Source organism: Bos mutus, chromosome 29, assembly GCF_027580195.1.
Source record: "Bos mutus isolate GX-2022 chromosome 29, NWIPB_WYAK_1.1, whole genome shotgun sequence".
Lineage (NCBI taxonomy): Eukaryota > Metazoa > Chordata > Mammalia > Artiodactyla > Bovidae > Bos > Bos mutus.
Window position 1 is genome coordinate 18079348 of NC_091645.1, and position 27340 is coordinate 18106687.

At 40.7% G+C, this 27340-nt stretch overlaps 1 protein-coding gene across 1 annotated transcript in view; it reads left to right on the plus strand.

The window, feature by feature from the left end:
* Positions 1-26874, plus strand: part of LOC102278578 (glycerophosphodiester phosphodiesterase domain-containing protein 4-like) — a 156758-nt gene extending 129884 nt beyond the window's left edge. Inside the window, exons 14-16 of the mRNA XM_070365017.1 lie at positions 11318-11400; positions 12370-12422; positions 26399-26874. Of these exons, the coding sequence (XP_070221118.1) occupies positions 11318-11400; positions 12370-12422; positions 26399-26874 (612 nt within the window). The remainder of the gene's footprint in view (positions 1-11317; positions 11401-12369; positions 12423-26398) is intronic.
* The last annotated feature ends 466 nt before the right edge of the window (positions 26875-27340 follow it).

Consider the following 27340-nt stretch of genomic DNA (forward strand, 5'->3'; position numbering starts at 1 on the left):
TCACCTCATTAGAATTGACTCAAATCCATTCCTTTTTATGGCTGAGTAATATTCCATTGTATGTATGTACCACAACTTCTTTATCCATTCATCTATTGATGGACATCTAGGTTGGTTCCCTGTCCTATCATTGTAAATAGTGCTGTGATGAACATTGGGGTACCTGTATCTTTTTCAATTGTGGTTTTTCTCAGGCTGTATGCCCAGTAGTGAGATTATTGGGTCATGTGGTAGTTTTATTCCTAGTTTTTTAAGGAATCTACATGCTATTCTCCATAGTGCCTGTACCAATTTGCATTCCTACCAACAGTGCAAGAGGGTTTTCTTTGCTTCACACCCTCTCCAACATTTATAGTTCGATGATAGCCTTTCTGACTGGTTTGAGGTGATACCCCATTGTAGTATTGATTTGCATTTCTCTAATAATGAGCATTGTTGAACATCTTTTTATGTGTTTAATAACCATCTGTATGTCTTCTTTGGAGAAATGTCTGTTTATGTCTTCTGCTTATTTTTTAGTTGGGTTGTTTGTTTCTCTGGTATTGATCTGTATAAGCTGCTTGTATATTTTGGAGATTTATGTCAGTTGATTCATTTTCTATTATTTTCTCCCATTCTGAGGGTTGTCTTTTTATTTAGTTTCCTTTGCTTTAAAAAAATCTTTTAAGTTTAATTAGACCCCATTTGTTTATTTTTGTTTTTATTTCCATTATTCTAGGAGGTGGTTCACAGAGGATCTTGCTGTGATTTATGTCCAGGAGTGTGCTGTGTATGTTATTCTCTAGGAGCTTTACAGTTTCTGGCCTTATATTTAAATCTTTAATCCATTTGGAGTTTATTTTTTGTGTATAGGGTTAGGTAGGTGGTGTTCCAGTTTCTTTCTTTTACATGTAGCTGTCCAGCTTTCCCAGTACCACTTACTGAAGAGATTGTGTTTTCTTCATTGTATATTCTTGCCTTTTATGTCAAAGATAAGGTGACCACAGATGCATGAGTTTATCTCTGGCCTTTTAATCTTGTTCCATTCATCTGTATTTCTGTTTTTGTGCCAGTACCATCTTTGTCTGGATGACTGTAGGTTTGTAGTATAGTCTGAAGTCAGAAAGATAGATTCTTCCAGCTCCATTTTTCTTTCTGAAGATTATTTTCACTGTTTGGGATCTTTTGTGTTTCCATACAAATTATGAATTTTTTTGCTCTAGTTCTGTGAGGAATACATTGGTAGTTTGAAAGGGATTGTTTGACTCTGTAGATTGCTTTTGTCATTTACACAATATTAATTCTTCTAATCCAGGAGCATGGTATATCTTTTCATCTGTGCCATCTTCAAGTTCTTTCATCAGTGTCTCATAGTTTTCTGCATACAAATCTCTTGTGTCTTTAGTTAGGTTTATTCCTAGGTATTTGATTATTTTTGTTACAATGGTGAATGGGCTTATTTCCTTAATTTCTTTTTTTGATTTTTCTTTTTTAGTGTATATTAATGCAAGGAATTTCTATGTATAAATTTTATATCCTGCCATTTTACTGTGTCCATTGATTAGCTCTAGTACTTTTCTGGGGGCATCTTTAGGATTTTCTATGTATAGTATCATATCATCTGCAAAGAAAGAGAGTTTTACTTCCTCTTTTCCAATCTGGATGCCTTTTATTTGTTTTTCTTCAAAAAACCCCCAAATAACAACAATAGGAAAAAAAAAGGCAGAAAAATCCTGGGCTTAGGTTGGGAAGGGTTTAAGCAGTGGCACAACAGCTGGAGTGAGATTTAGGTAGATTGAAGAAAGTGGGGGAAAACCACTAGACCATTCAGGTATGACCTAAATCAAATCCCTTATGATTATACAGTGGAAGTGAGAAGTATATTTAAGGGCCTAGATCTGATAGACAGAGTGCCTGATGAACTATGGAATGAGGTTCGTGACATTGTACAGGAGACAGGGATCCAGACTATCCCCGTGGAAAATAAATGCAAAAAAGCAAAATGGCTGTCGGAGGAGGCCTTACAAATAGCTGTGAAAAGAAGAGAAGTACAAAGCAAAGGAGGAAAGGAAAGATATAAGCATCTGAATGCAGAGTTACAAAGAATAGCAAGGAGAGATACGAAAGCCTTCTTCAGTGATCAATGCAAAGAAATAGAGGAAAACAACAGAATGGGAAAGACTAGAGATCTCTTCAAGAAAATTAGAGATACCAAGGGAACATTTCATACAAAGATGGGCACAATAAAGGACCTACCAGAAATGGTATGGACCTACCAGAAGCAGAAGATATTAAGAAGAGGTGGCAGGAATACACAGGAAAACTGTACAAAAAAGAGCTGCATGACCCAGATAATCACGATGGTGTGATCACTGACCTAGAACCAGACATCCTGGAATGTGAAATCAAGTGGGCCTTAGAAAATATCACTATGAACAAAGCTAGTGGAGGTGATGGAATTCCAGTTGAGCTCTTTCAAATCCTGAAAGATGATGCTGTTAAAGTGGTGCACTCAATATGCCAGTAAATTGGGAAAACTCAGCAATGGCCAGAGGACTGGAAAAGGTCAGTTTTCATTCCAATCCCAAAGAAAGGCAATGCCAAAGAATGCTCAAACTACTGCACAATTGCACTCATCTCACACGCTAGTAAAGTAATGCTCAAAATTCTCCAAGCCAGGCTTCAGCAATACATGAACCATTAGTTTCCAGATGATCAAGCTGGTTTTAGAAAAGGCAGAGGAACCTGAGATCGAATTGCCAACATCTGCTGGATCATGGAAAAAGCAAGAGAGTTCCAGAAAAACATCTATTTCTGCTTTATTGACTATGCCAAAAGCCTTTGACTGTGTGGATCACAATAAGCTGTGGAAGATTGTGAAAGAGATGGGAATACCAGACCTCCTGACCTGCCTCTTGAGAAACCTATAAGCAGGTCAGGAAGCAACAGTTAGAACTGGACATGGAACAACAGACTGGTCCCAAATAGGAAAAGGAGTATGTCAAGGCTGTATATTGTCACCCTGCTTATTTAACTTATATGCAGAGTACATCATGAGAAACACTGGGCTGAAGCACAAGCTGGAATCAAGATTTCCAGGAGAAATATTAATTATGTCAGATATGCAGATGACACCACCCTTATGGCAGAAAGTGAAGAAGAACTAAAAAGCCTCTTGATGAAAGTGAAAGAGGAGAGTGAAAAAGTTGGCTTAAATAAGCTCAACATTCAGAAAACGAAGATCATGGCATCTGGTCCCATCACTTCATGGCAAATAGATGGGGAAACATTGGAAACAGTGTCAGACTTTATTTTTTTGGGCTCCCAAGTCACTGCAGATGGAAATTGCAGCCATGAAATTAAAAGACACTTACTCCTTGGAAGGAAAGTTATGACCAACCTAGATAGCATATTCAAAAGCAGAGACATTACTTTGCCAACAAAAGTCCATCTAGTCAAGGCTATGGTTTTTCCTGTGGTCATGTGTGGATGTGAGAGTTGGACTGTGAAGAAAGCTGAGCGCTGAAGAATTGATGCTTTTGAACTGTGGTGTTGGAGAAGACTCTTGAGAGTCCCTTGGACTGCAAGAAGATCCAGCCAGTTCATCCTAAAGGTGATCAGTCCTGGTGTTCATTGGAAGGACTGATGCTAAAGCTGAAACTCTAATACTTTTGCCACCTCATGAGAAGAGTTGAGTCATTGGAAAAGACCCTGACGCTGGGAGGGATTGGGGGCAGGAGGAGAAGGGAACGACAGAGGATGAGATGGCTGGATGGCATCACCGACTCAATGGACATGAGTTTGAGTGAACTCCAGGAGTTGGTGATGGACAGGGAGGCCTGGCGTGCTGCAATTCATGGGGTTGCAAAGAGTTGGACACGACTGAGCGACTGAACTGAACTGAACTGAACTGAGTGAACATCCTTATTCAGGACCCTTGCCTCCAAAAAAGGTGCTGGGTAGGGATGGGGAGTGTCCCCCGCTCCACCCAGCTAAGGGAGCCTATTCTGTGCCTCCAGTTTGGGGGTGTGGAGGATCAGGCCTGGGTCCCCAGGAGACTCCCTGGGCTGAGGAGGTAGGGGAACACTAGACAGGTTCTTGCTCCTCCACATCCTGAGGGACACTCCCCCTTCAGGAATTGCTCCCTCTCCTCTTCCCTCCTTCTTGTGCCTGGCAGACCTATGTGGGCTGAGGATACCCAGAGGGCTCCAGAGGGCGGACGGCTTAACCTGGAGGAAGGAAAGGGCCCAGAGGGAAGAGAGGGCCCTGGAGGGCAGGGGTAGGGGTCTTAGAGGGTGGAAAGCCTGGTCCAGAGGGTTGATTGGGCCCCTGGAGGGATGAGGGGGACCTCACAGGACTGCCCAGAGGGACTAGGAAACCAGGCCCTGGAGGGCAGAAGGCTGGGCATGGTGCCTCAGGAGGTTCCTGGGGCTGAGTGGGTAGGGGAACACCAGGCAGTTTCCTGGTCCTCAAACCCCATGGGAGCTGCTTCCAGCCTGCCTGCCCTTTTCTTCTCCCCACTCTGTCTCATGCTTAAAGGACCTCCCTGGGTGGAGGGGGCCTTGAAGTGTGGAGGATTCCCTGGAGGTGGATGATGCCCCACAGTGGAGAGGGTTTGTCTGAGAAGGTGGAGAGGGCTCCAGAGGTTGGAGGAAGCCCCTGAGGGCAAGGGACCAGGCCTGGGGTCCCAGGGATCTCCCTGGGGACAAGTATAAGGGGAACCTCAGGTACTTCTGCTAATGGTGTCTGAACCCCTAAGGATCCCTCCTCCTCCCCACCAAGCAAGCCTTCCTCTTCCAGTGCCTGAACTGTGCCCCCACCACCCAGGTCTCGTTGTCCCCCAGCAGCCCATCAGCCTTGACAGTCCCCTGGCCTAGACCTCCCCCACTCTTCCCTACCTAGTACCTGATCACCCCTGGGTCTTCTCCTGTCTGCTTCACTGTGGGGAGTCTCCACCAGTGTCTGGTGAGTATCTTAGGCATGGAGAGACACAGACTCTGTGTCTTCCCTGCAAAAGTTTTTTAAAGTACCAGTTTGTGACCAAAAAGTCTCAATTCAGGATCAAAGTGTCTAGTCAAAAATAACTCAAACTCTTAACTACACTGAATGTTAAAACTTTAGGCACAGAAACCTAAATATTTTAGGTTGCTTTCTCCATCCCTCCAGCCTCCCTAGCCCTTGTTTCTGACTTGGTCAGGGTCAGGAGCAGGTGCGAGGTGATCAGGGCCAAGGGCACAGTCTCATAGGGCCAGAACTGTATTGAGGCCGTATTGTGTCAGTGTAAAACTGCTTACCCTTTCTTCCTTGGTGTCTTGGGCAGCTTTTGGTAGGGTCTCCTACCGAAAAGGCAGGTCCCTTGGTATAGGTGAAGCCTCTCCATTTGTCTGTCCCCTGACTATCCTGCCCCGGAGAAGGCAGTGGCACCCCACTCCAGTACTCTTGCCTGGAAAATCCCATGGACAGAGGAGCCTGGTGGGCTGCAGTCCATGGGGTCGCTAAGAGTCAGACACGACTGAGCGACTTCACTTCACTTTTATACTATCCTGCTTCATGTATGTACTATAAACTTCTCTAACATTTTTGTTTTTAAAAATTGATTGCAAAGTAAACTTGTTTGTTATATAAAATTTAATCATTATAAAAATACATAAATTAGAAAGCAGTACACCCCTCCATAATCTTGTCTCCCTAAATCAGTTGTTTTTCGAAGTTGTCTTTTTGGATATATTAAATAAAACTTTACAAAGTAAAACTTTTCATTTTAATACTTGAATTGATAATAAATTCATATGATTCAAAATTCAAAGAGTGTAAAAGTTGTAAGTAAAAAACTTCTTTCTACACCTGGCTTGCGATTTTTTAAAGAACCCAAGGTCAATTTGTTTAGGGAGATGGGGCCAGTATCCCAGGGACCTTCCTAAGCAGCCCGTACTCTGGATTAGAATATGTAGGTTCAAATCTTGGCTCTACCTACCAAGATTGTTGTGTGAACTTGGAAATGTTAGTTAACCTGTCTGGGCTTTAGTTTGTTTATTTGTAAATTGGGGATAAAAATACCACAAAGAAGCAATTTTATCCAACATAATCCTCTTTGCTTATCAGTCTGTTAATTCAAATATTTTAACTGGGAAATTGTGAGATAAATGATATACAGTCTATTAGTATTTTACTATGTTTAAAAAACCTATCTAATACTTAATGACTTAAAACTGACAAATATTTGTCATATTCTGTATGACGATTGAGTGATTTCTCTGGTCTCAGCCAGTTTGTTTGGACTGGGTGATCAAGGATGGCCTCATCCGTATTTCTTGAATCTTACCTGGGATGACTGCAGTCTTTCTTCATTTGGTTACTCATCATCAAGGAAGCCAGCATTTTTTAAAAAATTTTATTTATTTTTTATTGAAGCATAGTTGCTTTACAGAATTTTGCTGTTTTCTGTCAAACCTCAACATGCGTCAGGCATAGGTATACATATATCCCAGCTTTTTTGCGCATGTTCACCTGGTTGCATTGGGTTCTCAGCAGCGAGAAAGGCAAGCCCCAGTGCATGTTTTTTTGAAGGATCTCCCATTGTGATGTTTGCTAATGTTCCATTGGCCAAAGATAATCACATGGTCAAGTCCAGATTCATGGCGGGGCAGGACAGAAACAAACTTTACCTCTTATTAGAGAGGAACAGCAGAGTCACACTGCATAAGACCTGCATTTGGGGAGGAATATTGTGATCATTTTTATAAATAATCTACCACACACATACCTCACACATTTTAATTTAAAATATTCATTCAACTTTTGACATAGATTCAGGTATTTGCTTTGAGTATGTTTCAGTTGATTGAATTCTGTATTCTCTTGCTTGTGTATACTACCTAATGAACCAGCTATGATTTCTAAGTTTTGTTTCCTTAGAACACAAGAACTTGAAGTCATTTGGAGAAATGACTGGAATGAGGAAGCCATACAGATTTTTAGAATCCTCCTCCACCCCATTTCATAGTGTTTCTCTCACACTTAAGTCAATTGGAGCTCATTATTTTAATGACCTTTTCTGTCTTCAACAAGATTTTCAAAACACTGATTTATGTGTTTCCTTGAAAATGATTTTAGTAACACTGAATTATACTGCACAGTTGTTAACAACTGGTACAACTGTTCTAAGCCATTTGGGTAGTAAGGATAACTGATTCTTGGTGACTCTACAGTTCACCTTATGGGCATCCTGGAGCAGGCCAAAACATGTATCAGTCAGGTTCCCAGAGGGGATGAAGAACCTCAGTTTAGCGGAAGTGGTTTAAGAGCTTCTAGTGTATTTGTCTGGGCTTCCCTTGTGGCTCAGCTGGTAAAGAATCCGCCTGCAGTGCTGGAGACCTGGGTTCGATCCCTTGGTTGGAAAGATCCCCTGGAGAAGGGAAAGGCTACCCTCTCCACTATTCTGGCCTGGAGAATTCCAAGGGGTTGCAAAGAGTCGGACATGACTGAGTGACTTTCACTTTCACTTTCATGTACCTGTCTAGTAGAGCTGTTGTGAGGATAAGCTTTGAAAATACCCTTAAAGTGCTTGAGACACTTCCTTAGCTCCTTTAAGTTCTCATTAATGTTAGTTGTTCTCATCATTATCATGATTGCTCATGTTGCTGTTATTATTATCACTGTTGTTAAGTCCAAGGAAAGACCTTGGGATAAGGTGGAAATGGCATACGAAAGAATAAAAATGGTAGTCCCAGTACCATCAGGTAATACTAGAGGAGAGGCGATGAAGGTGGAAAGGGATAATCAAACTAGGGAGTTAAGGGCTTCCCTGATGGTGCAGTGGGTAAGAATCTGCCTGCCAATGCAGAGGACACAGGTTTGATTTGTGGAATGGGAAGATTCCACAGGCTGCACAGAACCACTAAGCCTGTGTGTATGCCACAACTACTGAGCCCATGTGCTGCAGCTACTGAAGCCCCTACACCTAGAGCCTGTGCTCTACAACAAGAGAAGCTCCACATAGAAGCCCGAGTACCACACTCACTGCAACTAGAGAAAGTCTGAGCGCAGCAACGAAGATCCAGTGCAGCCAAAAACAAAAAACAGAAAGCTGTAGAGATAGAAAACTCATGCAAGATAACCTAGACAATGGAGCTCTGTGAAATCAGTGATTCAGGCAAGGAGCCCAGAGAAATGGACGTATTAATTAAGAATTGTAATTTCAGTATGTTTATCTGAAGCAATATGACAAAAATGATGGAATGATTTCTGTTCATTTCCAAGGCAAACCATTCAATATCACGGTAATTCAAGCGTATGCCCCTACCAGTAATGCTGAAGAAGCTGAAGTTGAATGGTTCTATGAAGACTTACAAGACCTTTAGAACTAACACCCAAAAAAGATGTCCTTTTCATTATAGGGGACTGGAATGCAAAAGTAGGTAGTCAGGAAACACCTGGAGTAACAGGCAAATTTGGCCTTGGAATACGGAATGAAGCAGGGCAAAGGCTAATAGAGTATTGCCAAGAAAACGCATTGGTCATAGCAAATACCCTCTTCCAACAACACAAGAGAAGACTCTCTACATGGACATCACCAGATGGTCAACACTGAAATCAGATTGATTATATTCTTTGCAGCCAAAGATGGAGACGCTCTATACAGTCAACAAAAACAAGACCAGGAGCTGACTGTGACTCAGATCATGAACTCCTTATTGCCAAATTCAGACTTAAATTGAAGAAAGTAGGGAAAACCACGAGACCATTCAGGTATGACCTAAATCAAATCCCTTGTGGTTATACAGTGGGAGTGAGAAATAGATTTAAGGGACTAGATGTGATAGATAGAGTGCCTGATGAACTATGGAATGAGGTTCGTGACATTGTACAGGAGACAGGGATCCAGACCGTCCCCATGGAAAAGAAATGCAAAAAAGCAAAATGGCTGTCTGGGAGGCCTTACAAATAGCTGTGAAAAGAAAAGAAGAGAAAAGCAAAGGAGAAAAGGAAAGATATAAGCATCTGAATGCAGAGTTACAAAGAATAGCAAGGAGAGATAAGAAAGCCTTCCTCAGTGATCAATGCAAAGAAATAGAGGAAAACAACAGAATGGGAAAGACTAGAGATCTCCTCAAGAAAATTAGAGATACCAAGGGAGCATTTCATGCAAAGATGGGCTCGATAAAGGACAGAAATGGTATGGACCTGACAGAAGCAGAAGATATTAAGGAGAGGTGGCAAGAATACACAGAAGAACTATACAAAAAAGAGCTTCACGACCCAGATAATCATGATGGTGTTATCACTCATCTAGAGCCAGACAACCTGGAATGTGAAGTCAAGTGGGCCTTAGAAAGCATCACTAAGAACAAAGCTAGTGGAGGTGATGGAATTCCAGTTGAGCTATTTCAAATCCTGAAAGATGATGCTGTGAAAGTGCTGCACTCAATATGTCAGCACATTTGGAAACGTCAGCAGTGGCCAGAGGACTGGAAAAGGTCAGTTTTCATTCCAATCCCAAAGAAAGGCAATGCCAAAGAATGCTCAAACTACCACACAATTGTACTCATCTCACTCGCTAGTAAAGTAATGCTCAAAATTCTCCAAGCCAGGCTTCAGCAATATGTGATCTGTGAACTTCCAGATGTTCAAGCTGTATTTAGAAAAGGCAGAGGAACCAGAATGGCCAACATCCCCTGGATCATGGAAAAAGCAAGAGAGTTCCAGAAAAACATCTATTTCTGCTTTATTGACTATGTCAAAGCCTTTGACTGTGTGGATTACAATAAACTGTGGAAAATTCTGGAAGAGATGGGAATCCCAGACCATCTGACCTACCTCTTGAGAAATTTGTATGCAGGTCAGGAAGCAACAGTTAGAACTGGACTTGGGACAGCAGACTGGTTCCAAATAGGAAAAGGAGTATGTCAAGGCTGTAGATTGTCACCCTGCTTATTTAACCTATATACAGAGTATATCAGAGAAACCCTGGGCCAGAAGAAGCAGAAGATGGAATCAAGATTTCCAGGAGAAATATCAATGACCTCAGATATGCAGACGACACCACCCTTATGGCAGAAAGTGAAGAGGAACTAAAAAGCCTCTTGATGAAAGTGAAGGAGGAGAGTGAAAAAGTTGGCTTAAAGCTCAACATTCAGAAAAGTAAGATTATGGCATCTGGTCCCATCACTTCATGGGAAATAGATGGGGAAACAGTGGAAACAGTGAGAGTCCGTATTTTTCTGGGCTCCAAAATCACCGCAGATGGTGATTGCAGCCATGAAATGAAAAGACACTTATTCCTTGGAAGGAAAGTTATGACCAACATAGATAGCATATTCAAAAGCAGAGACACTACTTTGCCAGCAAAGGTCCATCTAGTCAAGGCTATGGTTTTTCCAGTAGTCACATATGGATGTGAGAGTTGGACTGTGAAGAAAGCTGAGCGCTGAAGAATTGATGCTTTTGAACTGTGGTGTTGGAGGAGACTCTTGAGAGTCCCTTGGACTGCAAGAAGATCCAGCCAGTTCATCCTAAAGGTGATCAGTCCTGGATGTTCATTGAAAGGACTGATGTTAAGGCTGAAATCCAATACTTTTGCCACCTCATGAGAAGAGTTGAGTCATTGGAAAAGACCCTGATGCTTGGTGGGATTGGGGGCAGGAGGAGGAGGGGACGACAGATGAGATGGCTGGATGGCATCACTCAATGGACATGGGTTTGGGTAGACTCCAGGTGTTGGTGATGGACAGGGAGGCCTGGCGTGGTGTGATTCATGGGGTCGCAATGAGTTGGACATGACTGAACGACTGAATTGAACTGATTTGAAGCATGACAATTTAGAAGAAGGATTCTTAAATGCTGGTTCACAGACTGTTTGCTTGTTCCTGCGAAGCTTGTAAAAAATGCCAACGTTCTAACTTCTGAGTCTGTAGTGAGGCCCAGGAAGCTGTATTATGAAAGGCTGCTGCTCAGGTAGATTTGAATGCACGGCCAGGTTTGGGAGGGTGTGCCATGAACACATAGAGCACTGGAAGCCAAGGAACTTGGGCTGTAGTCCTGGGTCTAGAGAAGACTTGTTCTGTGACATCTCTGTGACTCCCTCAGACTTGTGTTGAGGGTCCGGGGAAATGAAACATGTGAAGTATTTTAGTCCTTGTAGAGCCCTTGGCACATGTAAGGGGAGATTACATGTTAGGTGAGCAGCAGGTATTCTCTGTGTTCGACCCAACCTCAGGATTAAGGTTCCTCTCCCTGCTCTGCCCCTGCTCCATCCCTGACAGCCAAGCAAGGGACTTGACCCACATGATCTACATTCCCTTCCAGCTGTCAGTCCTTAACTGTGTTCTCTGCTTTGCAGACACCAAAGTACTATTTGTTTGTGTGGATTCTCATGGATATTCTTTCTGCAATTTTCATTGTTGCCATATTTTATTTTCATTGGTAAGCATATGTTTTTAATTTTATATGATTTTTCCCCAAAATAAAAATATAAATAAATCATTTTATGGAAATTTGAAGGAAAACAGTTACATTTGTCCCATAATCCCATGTGGCAAGTCCTCAGGAAGACAGGGTTTTCTCATCGGAACCTCTGATTTCTTCTCATGCTGCCTTCACACCCCTTCTCCTGTGTCTACCTGAGACCATATTCTAAGAATAAGGGCTCTCACAGGCTTCCCTGGTGGCTCAGATAGTAAACAATCTGTCTATAATACAGTAGACCTGATTTGACCCCTGTGTCAGGAAGATCCTCTGAAGGGAATGACAATCCCCTCCATTATTCTTGCTTGGAGAATTCCATGAACAGAGAAGCCTGGGAGGCTACAGTTCATGGTGTCACAAAGAGTCAGACACCACTGAGTGACTGACATAGCTAAAGCTTAATCAAAGCCTGTTACTGCAGATCCCCTGTGGATCAGTTGGGAGAGGACTGGAGTTGAAGGCTGTTCAGAACAAGTGCCTCCCCCTTCCCACCTTCCACACGATGGGGTTGCTGTGTAAAGAGCAAGCTCACCCTCCAGGAAACCTGGGTTTTAGTTCTGTTTTTTCCTGTAGTTGCTGGGTGATCCCGGGGAAATCACTGCCCCTTTCCAGGCCATAGTTTTTGTATTTGTCTGAGAAAATGACATTCGAGAATTCTTGAAGGGAAAATGCTACAAGATTCCAAAGTTCAGGGTGGGAGATGGAACATCTGGTAGAAGAATTTTTAGCTAGAAGAGACCATGGTCCTTAGATCTCATCATGCCCATTTTTTCCTCATTTGAGTTATCCTTTAAAAAGGAGGAAATTACAAACCCTCTGTTTAACATAGAATTTAACTGGATAATGTTCTTTTCTGGCCACTGCCTTGAATTGTTGCCTATTTTGGAGTATATCCGTGAGGCTCATGGATACTCTGCTTCCTTCCAGGTGGAAAGAGAGCAAAAAAGAAAAATTACTCAAGAGCACCAGCATTCACACAGGTAAAGTTAGAGGCCTAGCCCACTCTCATCATCCTTACCTATTGCCTCCAGGATTCTGGGCCTGCCTTAATGTTTCTGACAAGAGTTGAGGATGTCTGAAATTGGGGAGCGGGGACCACCGAGAAGTTGGGATAAATAGGTTGGGCACAGATTCTGGGGGCCCCTGGCATCAGGATTATTGTGGACTTTTATCTTCTAAGTGTTGACATTCCTTGGAAGGTTTTGAAATGGATATTTTTTGTTCACTGGTTCATATATTTATTTATCACATAGTTACTGAGTATCTACTTTGTGCCAAACACTGTGAGAGAGACTGAAGAAACTGAAAGTTGTCTATGAAGGGTGGATCAAGAGACGAGAGGACTGACCCACAGAGAGTGGTGAAGAAGTTGGCAAAGGCATAGCAATTCATACCTTTGGGCCAAATGCCTAGGTATAAGACAGTGAGTCTGCCACGCTCATCAGGGCTGTGTGCTGTAGGCGACTTTAGTTGTGATATGTATGTTGAATGGTGGAGGGAGAAAATTGTGGAGGGGGCATGCTGAAAAGAACATAGGCTCTGCATATAAGCAATCAGGAGATGGCAAATGAGTTCCAAACAATGCAGCAATATGCTTAGACTTCACTGTAAAAGGATAGAATAGCAGAATAACTTATTATTCAGCAGAACAACTCATTAAATGAAAGGAAATTAAATGAAATAAATGAAAAGAAATGGATTTCATTCTATGAAACTGAAGGTTTAAGCCAAATTCACTCAAATCCCTTAAGGGACTGAGAGATCTCAAGTAACTCTGAGTTCTGTGGATCTTTAGATCACTCTCCTAGCTGGTAAGAAGTCTGAAGGCCATGTTCCAGTTCCTTTATGATTTTTAGTAGTTATATTAGTACACAAGGGCTATGGAAACAAAATACCACAGACTAGGGGGCTTAAATAACAGAAGTTGATTCTTCTCATAGTTCTGGAGGCTAGAGGTAAAAGATCAATGTGTCAGCAGGTTTGGTTTCTTCTGAAGCCTCTTTCTTTGGTTGCAGATAGCCACTTTCTTGCTGTGTCCTCACACAGCCTTTCTTCTGTGCACACACTTCTACCCACCACTGCCCAGTGTCTCTGTGTGTGTTCAAATTTTTTCTACTCTAGTCAGATTGAATCAGGGCCAACCCCATTGGCCTTGTTTTAGCTACCTCTTCAAAGACCCAGTTTCCATATATAGTTAGATTTTCAGGTACTGGAGATTATGGCTTCAACATATCAATGTGGGGCACAAAATTCAGCCTGTAACAATAATCCAGTGAAGAAATGAACAGAATATGGAATAGCTGAGTAATGCATGAATGAGAGAAGTTTTGAAGCAAAACTCTAAGATCTGTTTAAATTGTGATGAAATACATGTCTAAAATGCCTTAGAAAAGTACAGTTAACTTGACCTCAGCTTCACACCATGTTAAAATGATGATATGGAAATAAGGTGAATAAGAAATAAATTGAAAATTTTCCTGTTTTTTATAGTGTTTCCAGTTGCCCATTTAGAGAAACCAATTTTTTTTTTTTTTTTTTGATCTAAGTAAATGTGTTGAAAGCTGTTTGAGTACCTCTAAGAGACACTTCTAGGGGCTCAGCCCAACTCCTAGAAGGGGTGGGGCCAAGTTCAGAATCAGAAAAGGTACAAAGATGACCGAAAAGAAGCCAAAACCACAGCCCAGATTCATTTAGGTTGAGGAGAACAGAGCTTTGAACACTAAGCATAATTCACATCTTGTACCATGACCACCTCCGAGATGGGCATATACTGCTGCACCTAATGCTGCCTCCAGTCGGCTTTCATCACCTCCCTAGCTTTAGGATACACTTGTCAGCCCTTTAAAGAAGTTCATCCTTTGTCTTCTGTCTCATAGTTTCTTATGAAAAGTCTTATAAAAACATCTTCCATTTAAAAAATGATTGTTCATCTACTGGTAATATGTCCTTTTTCACTGGCTGCTTTTTAAGGTTGCTTCTTTTATTATTGGTTTTCAGTAATTTTATTATAGTTTATTTTGTTGTGTTTAAGTGTGTATATGAGTGAGTGTGTGTGTGTGTGTTCATCCTGCTTAGAGTTTTCTGAGATCCTTAGATCAGAATATAATTTTTTTCAGTCTTTGATTTTCAGAATTTTTTTGCCTCTACCTTCTTTCTTAGTTTCCTATAAATTAGAAACTCTGTTCATTTTTATTTTTAGCCTGTTTAATGTCGTGCTTCATTTGGATAGATTATATTTCTGTATATATTAGGTTTTTATTGATACAGAACAAATTACCACAAATTTGGTAGCTCAGTACAACACAAATTTATCATCTCAGAGTTTGTGTGGGTCAGGAGTCTAAGCATGTGTTTGTCTGATCTTCTTCATAGAGTCTCACGAGGCTAACATTGAGGTGTTCACCTCGGCAGCAGTCTTATTTGAGATTTAGATTCTGCTTCCAAGATCACTGGTTATTGACTGATATTAGTTCCTTAAAGTTGTGGGACTAAAGTGCTCCTGTTTTCATAATTACTGTTGACTGGGTTTTGATTTGAGTTTAGAAAACGTATCCAGTCCTCATCATTTTGTCCTCTCAAAATGTGGCAGATTTTTCTTCAATGCAGGCAGGAGAATATCTCTTTAGAGTAGGTGAATTCAGAGAAAAAAGGACAAAGGAAGGAAAAATAACATATGAAACAAATAGGAGACAAGTTGAAACATCAGTTAGTTCAGTCGCTCAGTCATGTCCGACTCTTTGCGACCCCATGAATTGCAGCACGCCAGGCCTCCCTGTCCATCACCAAATCCCGGACTTCACTCAGACTCACGTCCATCGAGTCAGTGATGCCATCCAGCCATCTCATCCTCTGTCATCCCCTTCTACTCCTGCCCCCAATCCCTCCCAGCATCAGAGTCTTTTCCAATGAGTCAACTCTTCGCATGAGGTGGCCAAAGTACTGGAGCTTCAGCTTCAGCATCATTCCTTCCAAAGAAATCCCAGGGCTGATCTCCTTCAGAATGGACTGTTGGATCTCCTTGCAGTCCAAGGGACTCTCAAGAGTGTTCTCCAACACCACAGTTCAAAAGCATCAATTCTTCGGTGCTCAGCCTTCTTCACAGTCCAACTCTCACATCCATACATGACCACAGGAAAAACCATACCTTGACTAGATGGACCTTTGTTGGCAAAGTAATGTCTCTGCTTTTGAATATGCTATCTAGGTTGATTATAACTTTCCTTCCAAGGAGTAAGTGTCTTTTAATTTCATGGCTGCAGTCACCATCTGCAGTGATTTTGGAGCCCAAAAAATAAAGTCTGACACTGTTTCCACTGTTTCCCCATCTATTTCTCATAAAGTGATGGGACCGGATGCTATGATCTTCATTTTCTGAATGTTGAGCTTTAAGCCAACCTTTCACTCTCCTCTTTCACTTTGATCAAGAGGCTTTTTAGTTACTCTTTACTTTCTGCCATAAGGGTGGAGTCATCTGCATATCTGAGGTGATTGATATTCTCCTGGCAATCTTAATTCCAGCTTGTGCTTCTTCCAGTCCAGCGTTTCTCATGATGTACTCTGCATAGAAGTTAAATAAGCAGGGTGACAATATACAGCCTTGACATACTCCTTTTCCTATTTGGAACCAGTCTGTTGTTCCATGTCCAGTTCTAACTGTTGCTTCCTGACCTGCATACAGATTTCTCAAGAGGCAGGTCAGGTGGTCTGGTATTTCCATCTCTTTCAGAATTTCCCATAGTTTATTGTGATCTACACAGTCAAAGGCTTTGGCATAGTCAATAAAGCAGAAATAGATGTTTTTCTGGAACTCTCTTGCTTTTTTGATGATCCAGCGGATGTTGGCAATTTGATCTCCGGTTCCTCTGCCTTTTCTAAAACCAGCTTGAACATCAGGAAGTTCACGGTTCACATATTGCTGAAGCCTGGCTTGGAGAATTTTGAGCATTACCTACTAGCATGTGAGATGAGTGCAATGTGCGGTAGTTTGACCATTCTTTGGCATTGCCTTTCTTTGGGATTGAAATGAAAACTGACCTTTTCCAGTTGCTGGCATATTGAGAGCAGCACTTTCACAGCATCATCTTTCAGGATTTGAAATAGCTCAACTGGAATTCCATCACCTCCACTAGCTTTGTTCGTAGTGATGCTTTCTAAGGCCCACTTGACTTCACATTCCAGGATGTCTGGCTCTAGGTCAGTGATCACACCATCGTGATTATCTGGGTTGTGAAGCTCTTTTTTGTACAGTTCTTCTGTGTATTCTTGCCACCTCTTCTTAATCTCTTCTGCTTCTGTCAGGTCCATACCATTTCTGTCCTTTATAAAGCCCATCTTTGCATGAAATGTTCCCTTGGTATCTCTAATCTTCTTGAAGAGATCTCTAGTCTTTCCCATTCTTTTGTTTTCCTCTATTTCTTTTCATTGATCGCTGAGGAGGCCTTTCTTATCTCTTCTTGCTATTCTTTGGAACTCTGCATTCAGATGCTTATATCTTTCCTTTTCTCTTTTGCTTTTCTCTTTCCTTCTTTTCAGAGCTGTTTGTAAGGCCTCCTCAGACAGCCATTTTGCTTGTTTGCATTTCTTTTTCTTGGTGATGGTCTTGATCCCTGTCTCCTGTACAATGTCACGAACCTCATTCCATAGTTCATCAGGCACTCTGTCTATCAGATCTAGGCCCTTAAATCTATTTCTCACTTCCACTGTATAATCATAAGGGACTTGATTTAGGTCATACCTGAATGGTCTAGTAGTTTTCCCTACTTTCTTCAATAAGTCTGAATTTGGCAATAAGGAGTTCATGATCTGAGCCACAGTCAGCTCCCAGTCTTGTTTTTGCTGACTGTATAGAGCTTCTCCATCTTTGGCTGCAAAGAATATCATCAATCTGATTTCGGTGTTGACCATCTGATGATGTCCATGTAGAGAGTTTTCTCTTGTGTTGTTGGAAGAGGTGTTTGCTATGACCAGTGCATTTTATTGGCAAAACTCTATTAGCCTTTGCCCTGCTTCATTCTGTATTCCAAGGCCAAATTTGCCTGTTACTCCAGGAGTTTCTTGACTTCCTACTTTTGCATTCCAGTCCCCTATAATGAAAAGGACATCTTTTTTGGGTGTTAGTTTTAAAAGGTCTTGTAGGTCTTCATAGAGCCATTCAGCTTCAGCTTCTTTAGCATTACTGGTTGGGGCATAGACTAGGATTACTGTGATATGAATGGTTTGCCTTGGGAATGAACAGAGATCATTCTGTCGTTTTTGAGATTGCATCCAAGTACTGCATTTCGGACTCTCTTGTTGACCATGATGGCTACTCCATTTCTTCTGAGGGATTCCTGCCCACAGTAGTAGATATAATGGTCATCTGAGTTAAATTCACCCATTCCAGTGCATTTTAGCTCGCTGATTCCTAGAATGTTGACATTCACTCTTGCCATCTCTTGTTTGACCACTTCCAATTTGCCTTGATTCATGGACCTGACATTCCAGGTTCCTATGCAATACTGCTCTTTACAGCATCGGACCTTGCTTCTATCACCAGTCACATCCACAGCTGGGTATTGTTTTTGCTTTGGCTCCATCCCTTCATTCTTTCTGGAGTTATTTCTCCACTGATCTCCAGTAGCATATTCGGCACCTACTGACCTGGGGAGTTCCTCTTTCAGTATCGTATCATTTTGCCTTTTCATACTGTTCATGGGGTTCCCAAGGCAAGAGTACTGAAGTGGCTTGCCATTCCCTTCTCCAGTGGACCACATTCTGTCAGATCTCTCCACCATGACCCACCCGTCTTGGGTTCCCCCAGGGTCATGGCTTAGTTTCATTGAGTTAGACAAGGCTGTGGTCCTAGTGTGATTAGATTGACTAGTTTTCTGTGAGTATGATTTCAGTGTGTCTGCCCTCTGATGCTCTCTTGCAACACCTACTGTCTTACTTGGGTTTCTCTTACCTTGGGTGTGGGGTATCTTTTCATGGCTGCTCCAGCAAAGCGCAGCCGTTGCTCCTTACCTTGGCCGAGGGGTATCTCCTCACCACCGCCCTTCCTGACCTTCAACGTGGGATAGCTCCTCTAGGCCCTCCCACACCCGCACAGCCACTGCTCCTTGGATGTGAGATTGGTCGTCCTGGCCGCCGCCCCTAGTTTCAGGTGTGGGGTAGCTCCTTTTGGCCGCTGCCCTTGGCCTCGGGCGTGGGAGCATGGGGTAGTTCCTCCCATCCACCGCCCCTGGCCTGTGGCGTGGGGGCTTGGGGTAGCTCCTCCCAGCTGCCGCCCCTGACCTCCGATGCGGTGTAGCTCCTCTCGGCTGCTGCCCCTGACTTAGGATGCAGGGTAAAGCGCGGGCGGCTGCGACTAGTGCACTAAAGTGCGGCCGAGAGGAGCTATCCCATGTCTGAGGTCAGGGGCGGCGGCCAGGAGGAGCTACCCTGCGTCCGAGTTCAGGGTCGACAACCGAGAGGAGCTAACCTACGTCCAAGTTCAGGAGCTGCGGCCGAGAGGAGTTGAAACGTGATCATCATTAATTCAACTTCTTTGTTAATCATTAAATATCAATAAAACAAATACTCAAAAGTAGAGACTTCATGCAAGATAGGAAAAAAGCAAGACCCAGCCATATGCTGTCTACAAAACAAATGTTTGAAATACAAAGGTTCAAATAGATTACAGAGTGAAAGGATGGGTCAGTGATACGCCATGCAAACAATAAATATAAAAAATATTTTCTGAAAAAATAAACTGTGAAACATGGGAAATTACTGGAAACAAAGATTTCATGATGAAAATGTCAGTATATCAGGGAAGACATTGTAGTTATAACTGTTCTAATTAGTAAAAGAGTTTCAGAACATGTTAGTCAACAACTGAAAGAGAGATCATAGTTGGAGATTTTAATGTTTGTCACTTAGTACTTAAAATACCAATTAAACACAAAAAATAAAACAAGAATGAATATAGAAGTCTGAACACTTTCAGCCACTTTGACCTAACTGGCATATAACATTTTACCCAAGAACTACAGAATATACAGTATTTTCAAGTGTATCTGGCAAGTTTCTTCAAATAGAGTACACAACAATCCTTTCAACAGCCTGGGAGAGAGAGTGATTTACCTAAATCATAGAAAGAAACAGAAAATTAAGAAAAATGAGGAGACAGAGGAATATAGTCCAATCAAATGAACAAGACAGAAAACTCAGAAAAACAACTAAATCAAACTGAGATAAGCAGTCCACCTGATGGACTTCAGTATAATGATCATAAATATGCTCATCAAACTCAGGAAAGGATAAACATAGTGAGAACTTTAACAGTGAGATAGAAAATATAGTACCAAAGAGAAGTTATGACTAAACTAAAAAATACACTAGAGGTGCTCAACAGCAGAGTGATGAGGTGGAAAAATGAATGAGCAAGCTAAAAGATAAAATGGTGGGACTCCCTCAGACAGGGCAGCAAAATGAAGAATTTTAAAAAGTGAAGATATCATATGTTGCCTTTAGGACAACATTGTGTGGAATAACATTTGCATTATATGGGTCACAGAAGGGGAAGAAAGAAAGGACCAGAAAAATTATTTTAAGAAATAGTGACTAAAAAATTTCCTAATCTGGGGAAGCAAACAGATCTTTGGGTCCAGAAAGCAGAAAGAGCTCCAAATAAGATGAACCCAAAGAGACACACAGATAAGACACATTGCAACTAAAATGGTAGAAGTTAAGAATAAAGAGAATCCTTAAAGCAGCAAGAGAAAAGTAACTCGGGGTAATAAAGGAGTGTCATGATATATTCAAAGTGCTGAAAGGAAAAAACTTGACATCGCAGACTGTGCACAGCTAGTTTAACATTCAGAATTAAGGAGAGATTAAGAATTTTTAGGATAAACAAAAGCTAAAGAAATTTATTACAAGTATACTTGTTCTGCATGAAATATTAAAGGGACTTCTCTAAACTGAAAAGAAATGACACTAAATGTTAAAGAGAAAACATGCAGTAATTAAAATCTCACTGGAAAATATACATATATAATAAAGGCAGGGGTTCAATCACTTATAAAGCAAGCATTAAGATTAAAAGACAAAAGTAGTAAAAATGATGTAAAATTTCAGTAATTAAAAATGCGTAAAATAAAAAGATGTAGAAAGTGTCATCAATAGATGAATTTCAGAAGACTAAAATCTTACAAAATATATTCCATGACCACAGAAAAATTAAATTAGAGACAAACATTAATATGACATCCATAAATACCTCTAGATTCCAGAAATTAGTGTATTTCTTAACACTGAGTGTTAAAAAAATAAATCATAAAGGAGGTTGATTGGAAAAGAAGAAGTAAAACTCTGTTTGCAGATGACATGATCCTCTACATAGAAAACCCTAAAGACTCCACCAGAAAATTACTAGAGCCAATCAGTGAATATAGTAAAGTTGCAGGATATAAACTTAACACACACAAACCCCTTGCATTCCTATACACTGCTGCTGCTGAGCCGCTTCAGTCGTGTCCGACTCTGTGTGACCCCATAGACGGAAGCCCACTAGGCTCCCCCGTCCCTGGGATTCTCCAGGCAATAACACTGAAGTGGGTTGCCATTTCCTTCACCAATGCATGAAAGCGAAAAGTGAAAGTGAAGTTGCTCAGTCCTGCCCGACTCTTAGCGACCCCATGGAGTGCAGCCTACCAGGCTCCTCCATCCATGGGATTTTCCAGGCAAGAGTACTGGAGTGGGGTGCCATTGCCTTCTCCATCCTATACACTAACAATGAGAAAACAGGAAGAGAAATTAAGGAAACAGTTCCATTCACCATTGCAACGAAAAGAATAAAATATTTAGGAATATATCTACCTAAAGAAACAAAAGACCTATATATAGAAAACTATAAAACACTGATGAAGGAAATCAAAGAGGACACAAATGGATAGAGAAATATACCATGTTCATGCACTGGAAGAATCAACATAGTGAAAATGAGTATATTACCCAAGCAATCTATAGATTCAATGCAATCCCTATAAAGCTACCAACGGTATTTTTCAGAGAAATAGAACAAATAATTTCACAATTTGTATGGAAATACAAAAAACCTCGAATAGCCAAAGCAATCTGGAGAAGAAGAATGGAGCTGGAAGAGTCAACCTGCCTGACTTCAGGCTATACTACAAAGCTACAGTCATACAGTCATGGTACTGGCACAAAGACAGAAATATAGATCAATGGAACAAAATAGAAAGCCCAGAGAGGCAATGGCACCCCATCCAGTACTCTTGCCTGGAAAATCCCATGGATGGAGGAGCCTGGTGGGCTTCAGTCCATGGGTTCGCTAGGAGTCGGACACGACTGAGCAATTTCACTTTCACTTTTCACTTTCATGCATTGAAGAGGGAAATGGCAACCCACTCCTGTGTTCTTGCCTGGAGAATCCCAGGGATGGGGGAGCCTGGTGGGCTGCCGTCTATGGGGTCGCACAGAGTCAGACACGACTGAAGTGACTTAGCAGTAGCAGCAGCATGGACAGTTTATCTTTGGCAAAGAAGGCAAGAATATACAGTGGAGAAAAGACAATGTCTTTAACAAGTGGTGCTGGGAAAACTGGTCAACCACTTGTAAAAGAATGAAACTAGAACACTTTCTAACACCATACACAAAAATAAACTCAAAATGGATTAAAGATCTAAATGTAAGACCAGAAAGTATAAAATTCCTAGAGGAAAACAGGCAAAACATTCTCCGACATAAGCCACAGCAGGATCCTCTATGACCCATCTCCCAGATTAATGGAAATAAAAGCAAAAATAAACAAATGGGACCTAATTAAACTTAAAAGGTTTTGCACAACAAAGGAAACTATAGCAAGGTGAAAAGATAGCCTTCAGAATGGGAGAAAATAATAGCAAATGAAGCAACAGACAAAGAATTAATCTCAAAAATATACAAGCAATTCCTGCAGCTCAATTCCAGAAAATAAATGACCCAATCAAAAAATGGGCCAAAGAACTAAACAGACATTTCTCCAAGGAAGACATACAGATGGCTAACAAACATATGAAAAGGTGCTCAACATCACTCATTATCAGAGAAATCCAAATCAAAACCACAATGAGGTACCATTTCACGCCAGTCAGAATGGCTGCTATCCAAAAGTCTACAAACAATAAATGCCGGAAAGGGTGTGGAGAAAAGGGAATGGTTGGTGGGAACGCAAACTAGTACAGCCACTATGGAGAACAGTGTGAAGATTCCTTAAAAAACTGGAAATAGAACTGCCTTAGGACCCAGCAATCCCACTGCTGGGCATACACACCGAGGAAACCAGATTTGAAAGAGACACATGTACCCCAATGTTCATCGCAGCACTGTTTATAATAGCCAGGACATGGAACCTAGATGTCCATCAGCAGACGAATGGATAAGAAAGCTGTTGTACGTATACACAATGGAATATTACTCAGCCATTAAAAAGAATACATTTGAATCAGTTCTAATGAGTTAGATGAAACTGGAGCCTATTATACAGAGTGAAGTAAGCCAGAAAGAAAAACACCAATATGGTATACTAATACATATATATGGAATTTAGAAAGATGGTAACAATAACCCTATATGGGAGACAGCAAAAGAAACACAGATGTATAGACCAGTCTTTTGGACTCTGAGGGAGAAGATGAGGGTGGGATGATTTGAGAGAATAACATTGAAACATGTATATTATCATATGTGAAACAGACCACCAGTCCAGGTTCATTGCATGGGGCAGGGTGCTCGAGGCTGGTGTACTTGGATGACCCAGAGGGATGGAATGGGGAGGGAAGTGGGAGGGGGGTTCAGGATGGGGAACACACATACACCCGTGGCGGATTCATGTCAATGTATGGCAAAACCACCTCAATATTGTAAAGTAAGTAGCCTCCAATTAAAATAAATTAAAAAAAAAAGGAGGTTGGAAAATATTTTAAAGGATAATGCATGTACAGTAGCTAAAGTTTTGTGGTATAGCTAAAACAGGACTTACAGGGAGAGTTCTAAGTTTAAATCTTAGAAGAAAGATTGGTTTAGTATTCATTGTTTCTACCTTAAAAATCTAGGAAAAAATTAAGTAAATATTTTCTAAGTAAAAGAAGGAGATAATAAAGACAGCAGGAATCAAAGACATAGAAAAGACACAAACAGAGAAAATAAAAAGTTGGTTCTTGAGAAGATTAATAAAATTTATGAACTTGTAGCAAGATGAGAGAGAGATTGCCAATATGACATATGATGGAGAAAAAACATCTGACAAAATTCAACATCCACTCATGATAAAAACTCTTACCAAAGTAGGTATAGAGGAAATATATCTCAAGATAATAAAAGCCATTTATGACAAACCTGTAGCCAACACAATACTCAGTGATGAAAGCTTAAAGCCTTCCTTCTAAAATCTAAAACAAGACAAGGATGTCCACGGTCACTTCTATTCAATATACTGTTGAAAGTCCTAGCCACAGCAATTAGATAAGAAAGAGAAAAATAAGTTTCTAAATTGGAAGAGGTAAAATAGTCATTTTACTATGATATGATACTATATATAGAAAATCCTAAAGACTCCATACAAAAACTACTAGAACTGATAAATGAATCCAACAAGGTGGCAGAATATAGGATTAACATACAGTAATCTGTTGCATTTATTTAAACTTACCAATGAAATATGACAAAAGGAAAGTAAAAAAATAATTTCTTTTAAAATTGTATAAAAAATACTTAGGAATAAACCTGACTGAGGAGGTGAAAGGCTTATATGCTGACAACTATAAGAAGTTGATAAAGGAAATTGAAAGTGATTGAAAAAATGGCAAGATATCCTATGCTCTTGGATTGGAAAAGTTAATATTGTTCAAATAGCAATACTCCCCAAAGCAGTTTACAATTTTAATGTGATTTTTATCAAATTACCCATGAAGTTTTTTACAGAACTAAAATAATTCTAAAATTTGAATGGATCTATAAAAGACTCAAAATCACCAAAGCAATCCTGAGGAAAAAGAACAGTCCCTGGGAAGACATAACCCTCCCAGATGTTGTACAGCACTACACATCTGTAGTAATCAGATCATGGTAATGGTATAAAAACAAACATATGGATCAATGGCACAGAATAGAGAGCTCAGAAATAAACCCATACACCTATAGGCAGTTAATCATTGACAAAGGAGGCAACAATATACAATGGAGAAAGACAGTCTCTTCAGTAAGTAGTTTGTATCTGCTAATCTAAAATTTCTAATTTATCTTTCCAGTAAGTGGTGTTGGAAAAGCTGGACAGCCACATGTAAATCAATAAGGTTAGAACACACCCTTTCACCATACACAAAAATAAACCCAAAATGGCTTAAAGATTTAAACATTTTAAGACAGAACACCATAAAATCTTAGAAGAGAATATAGGCAAAACATTCTCTGACATAAATCATACCAATATTTTCTTACGTTCATCTTTCAAGGGAAAGACATAAAAGTAAAAATAAACAAATGGGACCTAATCAAACTCATGAGCTTTTCTATAGCAAAGGAAACCATAAACAAAGTGAAGAGACAACCTACAGACTGCAAAATATGCAACCAAAAAGGGCTTAATTTTCAAAATATACAAATAGCACATACAACTCAATAACAAAAAAACAACTCAAGTGAAAAAGAGACAGAAGACCTAAATAGACATTTTTTACAAAGAAGACATACAGATGGCCAACAGACTCATGAAAAGATGCTCAGTATCACTTAATTATTGGAGAAATGGAAATCAAAGATACAATGAGGTATCACTTCAAACCCATCAGAATGGCCATTATTAAAAAGTAAAAATAACAGATGCTGGAGAGGGTGTCAAGAAAAGGAAACCCTTCTACATGGGTGGTAGGAAAGTAAATTGATGCACCCAGTATGGAAAACAGTATGGAGGTTCCTCAGAAAAATATGAGTTGCCATGTGATTTAGTAATCCCACCCCTGGGAATATGGACAACATTCTAAATTGAAAAGATACATGCACCCCAGTATTTATGGCAGCACTATTTACAATAGCCAAGATGTAGAAGCAACTTAAATGTCCATTGATAGGTGAATGGATAAAAATGTGGTTTATAATGGACTACTACTCAGCCATGAAAAAGAATGAAATAATGATATTTGCAACAAAATGGATGGACCTAGAGATGATCATACTAAGTCAGAAAGAAAAAGACAAAGGAAAAGACCATAAGATACCACTTATATATGGAATCTAAAATGTGAAACAAATGAACTTCTATATGAAACAGAAACAGACTCAGAGACATAGAAAACAAAATTATGGTTACCGAAAGGGAAAGGAAGGGGTCGGGGAAAGATAAATTAGAAATTTTAGATTAGCAGATACAAACTACTACAACAAGATCCTACTGTATAGCACAGGGAACTGTTATTTCCTTTGATAAACTGTCATGGAAAATAATTTGAAAAGAATAAATATATATGTATATATGCATAACTGAATCACTTTGCTGTATATCAGAGACTAATACAACATTGTGAATCACTTTACCTCAATTTTAAAAAATAATAAGTCAATAATACCAGCTCTTACCGCTTTCTTCTATTTGACGTTGTACTGGATATCCTAGCCAGTTCAGTAAAATAATAATAGGCATAAAGGAAGAAATAAAACTCCTTAATTTGCATTTATTATTATATGAAAAATTTTAAGGAGTCAACTGAAAAACCTACTAGAACTAAAAAGTGAATTAAGCAATGTCTCAAACTCCAGCACCTTGATGAATTGAAGACCATAGGAAAGTCTGGGTAGGGAGAGAAGTAGTGGAAAAAAATCTGAGATGGTAATTGAGGGGCTGACATTTTAAAGATGACTAGAATCTTACCACGTGACTGGCAAATATTGGAGAAGTGACATTTGCAGAATCTGTGTTTTTGTCTTTTCTATCCCATAGAATCTCTGAGTACAAGCCTCCGAACAAGAGAAAGTAAGAATCAAGGACCTTCATGTATATCCATAGATCCTGTCTCCCGAGTTACGGAAATTCCCTGGACTCATGCAGCCCTCTCCCCAGCTTTAACCAAGAATGTGAGGAAATACCCAAACTCTAACCGTGTTTCAGTAGTCCCCATGAAGAAAGCCAGCAAATCAGAGCCAGTCAGCAAAACCATCAAGACACCAGTGCCTGGCGAGGATGACATTAGACACCTGGTCCCCACTTTGAAGGCCTCTGAATCCATCCAAGCACCCGTCCGGGAGTCTGCCAGAGAGGCCACCTTCCAATCTTCATCAGCCATGAAGGCGAATGGAACATTTTCCTCCATAGATGTCTCTCATCCTCAGAAACAAACTGAAAGGCCCCCCAATACTAAATCTTCCGAGGAATCCCTTCCTGTTTTCACCACATCCAGCCCATCCTCCTCCTCCTAAGCCTGTCTGCAAAGAATTAACCACAACTTGCTCCCTTCTTCCTCTTCTTCTCTGTGCCTGAGGATGGTGACAGTGAAGAGGGGTCAGGTAGTGAGTGCAGAAGAGCTGCTGAGGCTCTCAGGAAAACCATTCTGGTCTAACCTTTGTCTAAAGAGTGCATATCAAGGGGACAAACAAGGGGAAAACAGTTGTAATCTTGGAGCTGGAGCTGGTTGTTCTCTGGGTATTAGGTTTTAATCTCATCTGTAATGAACATCAGCATGTAAATAAAGGCAACTCTCAGGAACTCAGAAGGTAAATGGTGTATTCTTTGGACCCCACTGTGATCATTCAGGCTGACAAAGACTAGAGGATAAGTGCCAAAGTGATGCCATCCTGAGAATGAGAGGTGGCATACGTGTGAGTCAGGGGCAAAGATCTCATCCCACACATGCCTTCTGTCATCTGGCGTGAAGTGGGGTGCTTT